The 10,256-nt window shown below is 31.6% G+C and overlaps 1 protein-coding gene across 1 annotated transcript; it reads right to left on the reverse strand.

The window, feature by feature from the left end:
• Window positions 1-1,364: 1,364 nt before the first annotated feature.
• Window positions 1,365-8,570, reverse strand: LOC145326495 (uncharacterized). The gene is made up of 5 exons (XM_080169866.1): window positions 8,523-8,570; window positions 7,760-8,049; window positions 7,036-7,471; window positions 2,195-2,502; window positions 1,365-1,898 (listed from the first exon to the last, which is right to left on the reverse strand). The coding sequence occupies exons 1-5, from the start codon at window positions 8,568-8,570 to the stop codon at window positions 1,460-1,462; spliced, it is 1,521 nt and encodes a 506-aa protein (XP_080025992.1). The 3' UTR covers window positions 1,365-1,459.
• Window positions 8,571-10,256: the final 1,686 nt, after the last annotated feature.

The raw sequence follows: 10,256 nt of genomic DNA on the forward strand, positions 1-10,256 counted from the left end.
GTTGCGTGGGGGGAGGAGGAGGGGAAGGGGGTCTACGACGGGGCGGAGGGGGGGAAGGGCGTCTACGACGAGGGGGTGGGGGGGAAGGGCGTCTACGACGAGGGGGATTAAGTGGGGGGGGTGGGGTTTTTAAGAGGGGGGGGTGTTGGGGGGGGTGATTCCACAGGTAGCAGATTTATGCAACATGGTCCTGTCCAGATCTTGAATTTTTTGCGTTCGTTGGCAGATTTTAATTTTGAACACTTGACATGAAGCCAATTTTTGCATTTGCTACATTCGATGAACGTTCCAATAATTCTCTTTGTACATACAGTGCAGTTCCATGTTGGTCCAGGATTCTGTTCTATTCCAGCTCTTATCAAGAGTAGCCGAATAAGACATGCTGGAGATGCCTTACTCTTTGTCGAACATACTAAAAACTTGATTTAGCTGCGGGGTAAGCCACATTGTCTGCGATGTTAAAAAGGATGTCCTCTGGGTTGTTGATGATGATGCAAGTTGGGAGGTTGGGAGATTGTACTTGTTTGCTCTTGGCTTCCCCGCAGCTGCTGATGTTGTTGCTGTTGCAGTAGAAGGTGGATCCGCAACGTAGACACGGCAAACATAGGATCTAGCCGAGGTGCTAGATCGATTCCTAGATTTTCACGTTATAAATCTTACAAGGTTTCAAGATTTTTATAGTTCAATGTATTTTTATGAAACTGCAATAAAGTTCATTTTTTCTGGATATCAATCCATAATTTTGAGCTTCGCTTGCTATGGATGTTGACATCCTTGTTGTGTAATATATTCGCTAGATTGATCTTATTATTGGAATACCGATTTCTAGGACAATCAAGTACAATGTTATAAGCGAAGAATCTCTAAATATTGTTCTAAGAATAGAAATAAGTCTTTGACAGTACAATGTATTTAAGCAATTTTTCAAAAATCTACTTCAACATTATTTTTATTGTTCAGTTGTGACATTCTACTGGTATTAATTTGTAATTTATTAGTTTAGAATAAAAGAATTATCAGAACATTCATGTTAGGAAAGCTATGAAATTTGATTGTAATACAAAGGAAAGTTATTTCATATTTATAACAGAATATAAATTAGGAAGATTAAAAATTATTTGTTAAAATTTGTTTCAATACAGGATACCGTTTCAAATTTAGAAAATTTGAATTATTTGAATATGATAGTTCACTCCAAAAACCTATAGAGATAATTTTATCATTATCTCTTACTAAAGTAATCTTAAATCTGAAACTTGGAAAGCTTATTTTCAGTAAATACAGAAATTGCATACCAACCAAAAGACTAGCATATGAAAAAATAATAGAAAAGCTTCACTAATTAACTTAATAATAACAAAAAATAAATCTTACAAAATTTATTGTTAAAATATTCCATAAAATTTATGATAAAATAAAATAGTATAATAATTACTATCCATAAAACTGAAAGTAAAGTTTAGTATGGCTTGCGGATAGGGCTGTGGCTAGATCCATGTACAGCTGGTCTATAACCAATATTCTGGTAGACATAACTAGGATAATAATTTCCACTCATCAGATATCCTCCATAGGGAGAATTTGGAGCATTCCATTGTCCTCCATAACCTCCATACACAGAGGAGCTGTAGCCTCCATAAGCTGGAGCAGTGTATCCAGATCCTCCATAGGCGGGAGCAGAGTATCCATAACCTCCATAAGAGACAGGGGCTGTGTATCCATATCCTCCATAGGCTGCAGCTCCATAAGAAGAGGTGCTCAGAGGGTTGTGGGCATAAGAGTAGGCATGAGCGGGGGCAGCTTGGTAGGCAGGGGCAGCATGGTAGGCGGGGGCAGCATGGCTATACACAGGGGTAGGAGCAGGGGCACTGTACTCTTCAGTACTACGTCTGTAGCGCCTAAGAAAAGAAAAAATGAAAACCTTGAAACCCTTATTTAAATATAACATTTAAAGGAGAATGCTGCTTGAAAAAAAACAATAAAAATGCATGTGTACAAAATTATATACATTTATACCTATAGGTAGAAGAAATTAGTTTTATATTAAAAAGTATTAAGTAAGAAATAAGTAAAAAGTCTTAAATACAGGTACTTGATAAGCAGCTAGAACAAATAAAAAAGTAAACCTTATAAATACAGAACAAACCTACAGACAAACCCTAGTTATACAATAACTATATTAACAAGAACATACCTGTTGCCGTTGCCATGTCCATTGCTGCTATAACTGTTTCCATAACTGCTGCTATAGCCAATTCCATAGCCGTTACCATAGCTGCCATAACTGTTGTATCCATTATCTCCATATCCATTATTGTAACCACCATAGCCGTAATTGTCATAACCTCCATAGCCGCCATAACCTCCATAGCCACCATAACCTCCATAGCCTCCGTAGCTGTCATAACCTCCATAGCCTCCATAGCTAGGGGAATAGCTGCTATAACTACCACCATATCCATCTCCATAGCCACCATAACTGCCATAGTTATAGTAATTTGCCTAAAAAAATTAACATGGTTAATGTATAATGGTAATGCCTTATCAAATATGATACAGATATCCAGAAGTAGAACAAAAACAATCAAATATAAATAGTAAGAGATATAAGTTATCCGGAATTTTAATGTAGGGAGTAGATTTGAAATCTGCATCAAATTTTAAGGATTTTTTATAAAATTCGTTTTTTGTAAAATTCTTTATCTAAAAGCGAAAATACATTTTAAGTTTATTAATTTTGACCAATAGGATAGGTGGATTTTAAACTACCTGCGCTCTAATTGGTTGAATGATGTACGACATCCAATCAGAGCGCAGATTTTTTAAATCCACCAATCACAGATGCCAAAATTAATTAACTTAATTTGTATTTCCACTTTTAGATAAAGAATTATACAAAAAACGAATTTTATAAAAAATCCTTAAAATTTGATGCAGATTTCAAATCTACTCCCTACATTACAATTCCGGAAAACTTATATCTCTTAATAAATAGTGCCACAGGAGGCCTATAGAGACATAGCCGCTAGATTACATTATAAAAGGCTAATAAACATTGAAAGAAACACTAAAATCACCTGAACGGCAGCAGCTAACAAAAGAAGGGTGAATCCTAACTTCAACATAGTTCAATAGATAGTAAATTACAACTATACCTTAAGACCCTATACAGGCCTATTTATACTAAAGTTACAACTGATTATTGTTATGTACTGTACATTTTTTAAAAAAATTTTATTAAATAATTATCATTTAAATAAATATTTATTTGATTAAACCAAAAGGAATAAAAGTGTATTTTTATCATAGTTTTAATGCATTTCAATTTTTTCATAATCATTAACTTTTTCCATAATAAACTCTTGTTGGGGTTTAACAATTATTTTTATCATACTTTTTATAAAACCTCCCATTTTAATCCCAAAGTAATCTATTTATTTTTAAGTGTGGAATTAAAAATGAATTCCATAAATTATTAAGATTTTTCTATATGATTTAATGTTCTGTTAAATCATAATAACTTGCCTATCAATATAATTTGTTAATTGCAGGTCCAGGACACGGTAGGTACAAGTTTTCAGAGATTTCAGGTAAGAATATTTTAACCTCATTTTTTAATGCAAATTGAGGGATAGCTTTGTTAAATATATTTTCCTTTAACTTATATTCAAATTATGAATTTTGGTCAATTACTTTTTTATCATAAGCTTAATAAAACTTAATGGTCCTATAAATACATATCATAAATATCATATCCTATTATATATAGTAGTAATCTTTTGGATCTTGCTAACCACTGAACCGATACGGTTCTCCTGTACATTGTAGCTTCTCATAGGTCCTGGGAAGGTTTAGAGCTATTTTTGGTACCACCATACCCCCCAAAAAAAATTTTTCACCCTATAATATTTTTTACCTTTTCTTTTTGAAACTAAAGTAAAATTGATGAAGTCAAATTCAAGCCCCCATCACCTCAAGTGCCTCTAGGGGCGTAGCCGCTAGAAAATGCATATTGTATAAAAAATACCAAATTTTATGAATAATTTATTAAGCTACTTTTGAATGTGTAAATTCTTTTAACATAAAATTGATAAATAAAAATACAATGAAAAATTTTATTTGTTAATTTAGAAAATAATTTTACTATGAAATGGATTTGGATCAAGGGGGGAGGGCAGGGGACATGGGACTGAAAATTTGATGGAGCACTAAATTAACACATTTTCTCATTCGGGGGCTTAATAACTATATTAGATCAAACCAGTAGTGTTCTAACTTTTCAATAAAAAAATGAAATCAACACATTCTCATCGATCGGGATGTATGTTAATTTATTGTTCATTATCTTATCCCTTAAGATCCCTTAGAGGGGCTACTTTCATCCCAAAAGGCTATTGGCAAAGTCACGGATTAAATTAACAGGAAAAATTATGTTAATTCTAATTTCAATTAAACTTTAATTTAAAAGGTTTCGACTGTAAAAATCTTAATCTTTAAGGATTTGCATTAATTTGTATTAATATCTTTTTAAAAGCGAAGCTTTTATACTTAAAGGTACATTTCAGTACCGTCTCTTTAAAACCTTGCACTAGGATTCTTGTAATGATAAGGAATAATCTTGAAATCATTAACTTAATCATTTCCAACAAAAAAAATTTTTTTTTGTCTTAGATTGGTTATTCCACATAAGGTTAGCTACATTTTAAGAACCTTTCATTTTCAGATATATTAACATATTTTTGTTGAGACTTCCAAATGATATTATATTGATTCTTCATATTATAATTAAAGTTAGTTAGTCATGTATGTTGTCATACTCGTTTTATAAGTCAATTCATTAAATACAATTTTATAGATGTAGAAATAAGTTTTTTTTTCTTGTTAATTCTTCTTGTCTTGGGAAGGTTTTAGGCTTTTTTATTCCCAACACATCCATAGATGTTAGGGGCGCAACCATTAGTAATGTTGTAGTAAGCTTCCTTATTACCTCATGTTAATTGTTAATGCGATGAATTACAATTAAATCACAAACTGTCATAAAAAATTCATTGTTTTTAAGAAAGGTATTTTAAAACTCTTAAAACAATAAATTTAAAAAGGATGAAAACATCCATAAAGGCAAAGCTCTAAATTCAATCGGTAGAACAAACAAACATGAACACTCAAAACATAATAAATATTACTCTAAAGGTATAAATATATTTTGTATATCAACTTGTTGCAAAATTGCGTAAATCAAACTTACAATTTCATTTTAGAACGTGATTATAGAGACACTTCGCTTTAATTATTCTACCTTGTTGTTCTAGTAATCATTGTTTCGAAAAAAAAATCTTCATCTAAAGTTTGAAATCGATAGGACAAATTTAACATACCTAGATAATCAAAAAGCTAACCATTAAGTACGGACGGACGCAAAAACAGTATTTATAGGAAAACTTTGCTTTTAAAAAGAACATTAGAAAGGACATCAATAAAATTTGAACTTGACGTTTTTTTAACAATTAATTTGGTTTTATATTGGTGATAAAATAGTTCACACATATTTTTAAAAGCGAAGCTTTTATATAATTAGGGTCTGTCCGTCCGAGATAGATTAGCGTAGCTACTCTATAATCATTACCAGAAAGTTCGTACGTCCATTTTAAACATGTTGATTTTTTACTTTTTTTACAAATAATTTTTGTATGTTAAAATTATCCGATTCATCTGATTTTCGGTATACTGATTCCTATTACAACAAGGTATAGTGTTATAAGCGAAGTATCTCTACAATCAAATCCTAAAAACGTCAGTATGTCCTTAAACAGTAACATGTATTTAATCAGTTTTGCAACAAATTTACTTTAATTTTGTATAGACATGTGCACTACTATTAAGTTTATTCAGTTCTGATACTCAACAAGTGTTAATGTTCGTTTGTCCTTCCATTTCAGAGCTTCGCTTTAATGGATGTTGTCATCATTGTTTTTGTTCTTATTTTATATGAGTCAAAAAGGTATGAAGCTATTGCCTTACCATATTCTACAATTGTCCAAAAATAGTGTAATATCTGATTGTTGTTTCATTTTGGGATAGATATTATATAACATATGTTATTTACCTCGGATAAATAAATCTGGATAATCTATACTATTTAAGCTTAAACAATTAAAGTTTTCAAATATCTTAAAATCTTTCTGTTTCCAAGGACATTACTCATCCTGGCTAACGTCCCTTATTAGAAGTTTAATCAGACGGATTTCTATAATTATAAAGTTGCTGTGCAATTACAGAATATGGCGATTTAAGCAGTAGCGTTGGGAATAAATGAAATAAAAAGAAAAGCAAAGAAATAAAAGACTTTTATCAAAACAATTTTACAACAAACCTTCTAATGATAACCTAACAAGGACATACCATCCATGAAAGCAATGCTCTAATAATACGAATAATAACACTTGTATACTAGAATATAGATTTAAAAGTCTTAACAAAATTGGGATCTACTGCAGTTCAGGGTAAAATATTGCTGGTAACGAATATTGCCAAAAATTTATGAATTTTAAAGATGATGTACAGGGAAAGCTTCACTGAAGTAAAAACGCGTAAAATAGGCATTTTTCGCGCATTTCTCTGCACCGCGAGATAATTATTCATTATTGATTTGTGGCTATTCCAGATTATTTGTAGGTCTTCTTATGCCGCTTAAAACAGTGTGCGGGCATTATCTGTACATTCAGCCGATTTGCAGCTAGCAGGCTCAAAAATTCATAGATTTTTGGCAATATTCGTTACCAGCAATATTTTACTGTGAACTGCAGTAGATCCCAAAATTGTGAGTAAATTTGTTGCAAGATTGCGTAAATACAGGATACTGCTTTTGGACATAATTAAATTTTTATGACTTCCCAATTAAAATTTTAATTATTTCAAAATGATATGAATAGTATAGTTAAGTAATGCAAATTGGAGTATAAAAATACCAAAACTAATATATTTTATAAAATAAAATAGTATAATAATTACTTTCTATAAAACTAAAAGTAAAGTTTAGTATGCCTTGCGGATAGGGCTGGGGCTAGATCCATGTACAGCTGGTCTATAACCAATATTCTGGTAGACATAACTAGGATAATAATTTCCACTCATCAGATATCCTCCATAGGGAGAATTAGGAGCATTCCATTGTCCTCCATAACCTCCATACACAGAGGAGCTGTAGCCTCCATAAGCTGGAGCAGTGTATCCAGATCCTCCATAGGCGGGAGCAGAGTATCCATAACCTCCATAAGAGACAGGGGCTGTGTATCCATATCCTCCATAGGCTGCAGCTCCATAAGAAGAGGTGCTCAGAGGGTTGTGGGCATAAGAGTAGGCAGGAGCAGGGGAAGCTTGGTACGCCGGGGCAGCATGGTAGGCGGGGGCAGCATGGCTATACACAGGGGTAGGAGCAGGGGCACTGTACTCATCAGTACTACGTCTGTAGCGCCTAAGATATGAAAAAATAAAAACCTTGAAACACTTATTTAATAAAACATTTAAAGGAGAAAGCTGGTTGAAAAACACTATTAAATGCATATGTACAACATAATATACATTTACACCTACAGGTAGAAGAAATTAGTTTTATAGTAGTAGCAAATAAGAAATAAATAAAAAGGCTTAAATACAGGCACTTGATAAGCAGCTAAAACTAATAAAATGTAAACCTTATAAATACAGAACAAACCTACAGACAAACCCTAGTTATACAATAACTATATTAACAAGAACATACCTGTTGCCGTTGCCATGTCCATTGCTGCTATAACTGTTTCCGTAACTGCTGCTATAGCCAATTCCATAGCCGTTACCATAGCTGCCATAACTATTGTATCCATTATCTCCATATCCACTATTGTAACCGCCATAGCCGTAATTGTCATAACCTCCATAGCCGCCATAACCTCCATAGCCTCCGTAGCTGTCATAACCTCCATAGCCTCCATAGCTGGGGGAATAGCTGCTATAACTACCACCATATCCATCTCCATAGCCGCTATAACTGCCATAGTTATAGTAATTTGCCTAAAAAGATTAACTTAGTTAATTTATAATGGTAATGAACTAATCAAAAAGGATAAAGATATCCAGAAGTAGAAAAGCACAAATACAACTCGTTGATAATGAACAAAACTAATACTAACAGACAGGGGTAGAGGGGAAACTTGAAAAGAAATGACTTGAGAAACTACAACTAAAAAATAAGTAAACAAGTTTTAATAAGGAAATAATCAATTCTGATGAATATTAAATTAATAGGAAATAAACATTAGTTAAAATAAAATAACAGAATGTGTGTTTGTCTGTTTGTACCAAAGGATCTCATAAAAAAATATAAAAATAAATAATTATTTGTAGACTTGAATGCTACATAGTTAGGCATCGTAGCAACTTGAACAAAAACAAACACATAAAGTACCACAAGAGGCCTATAGGGGCATAGCCACTAGATTACCTAATAAGAGGCTAGTAAACATTGAAAGAAACACTAAAATCACCTGAACGGCAGCAACTAACAAAAGAAGGGTAAATCCAAACTTCAACATAGTTCAATAGATAGTAAGTTACAACTATACCTTTTGACCGTATACAGTCCTATTTATACTAAAGTTACAACTGATTATCATTATGTACTGTACATTTTTTTAAAATAAATATTCTTAAATAATTATCATTTAAATAAATATTTATTTGATTAAACCAAAAGGAATAAAAGTGTATTTTTATCATAGTTTTAATGCATTTCAATTTTTTTATGATAATATACTTTTTCCATAATAAACTCTTGTTGGGGTTTAACAATTATTTTTATTATACTTTTAAAAATACCTCCCATTTTAATCCCAAAGTAATATATTTATTTTTAAGTATGGATTCAAAAATGAATTCCATAAATTATTAAGATTTTTTATATGATTTAATGTTCTGTTAAATTGTAATAACTTGCCTATAAATATAATTTGTTAATTGCAGGTCCAGGACACGGTAGGTACAAGTTTTCAGAAATTTCAAGTAAGAATATTTAACCTCATTTGATTTTTTAATGCAAATTGAGGGATAGCTTTGTTAAATATATTTCCTTTAACTTATATTCCAATTATGAATTTTGGTCAATTACTTTTTTATCATAAGCTTAATAAAACTTAATGGTCCTATAAATACATATCATAAATATCATATCCTATTACATAAAGTAGTAATCTTTTGGATCTTGCTAACCACTGAACCGATACGGTTCTACTTTACATTGTAGCTTCTCATAGGTCCTGGGAAGGTTTAGAGCTATTTTTGGTACCACCATACCCCCCAAAATTGTTGACCCTATAATATTTTTTACCTTTTCTTTTTGAAACTAAAGTAAAATTGGTGAGGTCAAATTCAAGCCCCCATCACCTCAAGTGCCTCTAGGGGCGTAGCCGCTAGAAAATGCATATTGAATCAAAAATACCAAAATGTATGAATAATTTATTAAGCTACCTTTAAATGTGTAAATTCTTTTAACGAACACAGTAATAGTGTCTGACTGATTATGACGTAACAAAAAAAATTAGCCAATGAGAGGCCGTTATTGACCAATGGTAAAATTTATAGTGGCCTCTCATTGGCTAATTTTTTTTGTTACGTCATAATCAGTCAGACACTATTACTGTGTTCCTTTTAACATAAAATTGATTAATAAAAAATACAATGAAAAATTTAATTTCTTAATTTAGAAAATATTTTTACTATGAAATGGATTTGGATCAAGGAGAAAGGGGACATGGAACTGAAAATTTTGATGGAGCACTAAATTAACACAATTTTCTCATTCAGGGGCTTAATAACTATATGAAATCAAACCAGTAGTGTTCTAACTTTTCAATAAAAAAATGAAATCAACACTTTATCATCAATCGGGATGTATGTTAATTTATTGTTCATTATCTTATCCCTTAAGGGGTTACTTTCATCCCTAAAGACTATTGGCAAAGGCACGGGTTAAATTAACAGGAAAAATTATGTTAATTCTAATTTCAATTAAACTTTAATTTAAAAGGTTTCGACTGTAAAAATCTTAATCTTTAAGGATTTGCATTAATTTGTATTAATAACTTTTAAAAAGCGAAGCTTTTATACTTAAAGGAACATTTCATTACCGTCTTTTTAAAACCTTGCACTAGGATTCTTGTAATGATAGGAATAATCTTGAAATCATTATCTTAATCATTTCCAACAATAAAAATTTAGTTTTT

The sequence above is a fragment of the Acartia tonsa genome, chromosome 8 (assembly GCF_053477335.1).
Source record: "Acartia tonsa isolate MP-2025a chromosome 8, ASM5347733v1, whole genome shotgun sequence".
In the NCBI taxonomy this organism is placed as follows: Eukaryota; Metazoa; Arthropoda; class Copepoda; order Calanoida; family Acartiidae; genus Acartia; species Acartia tonsa.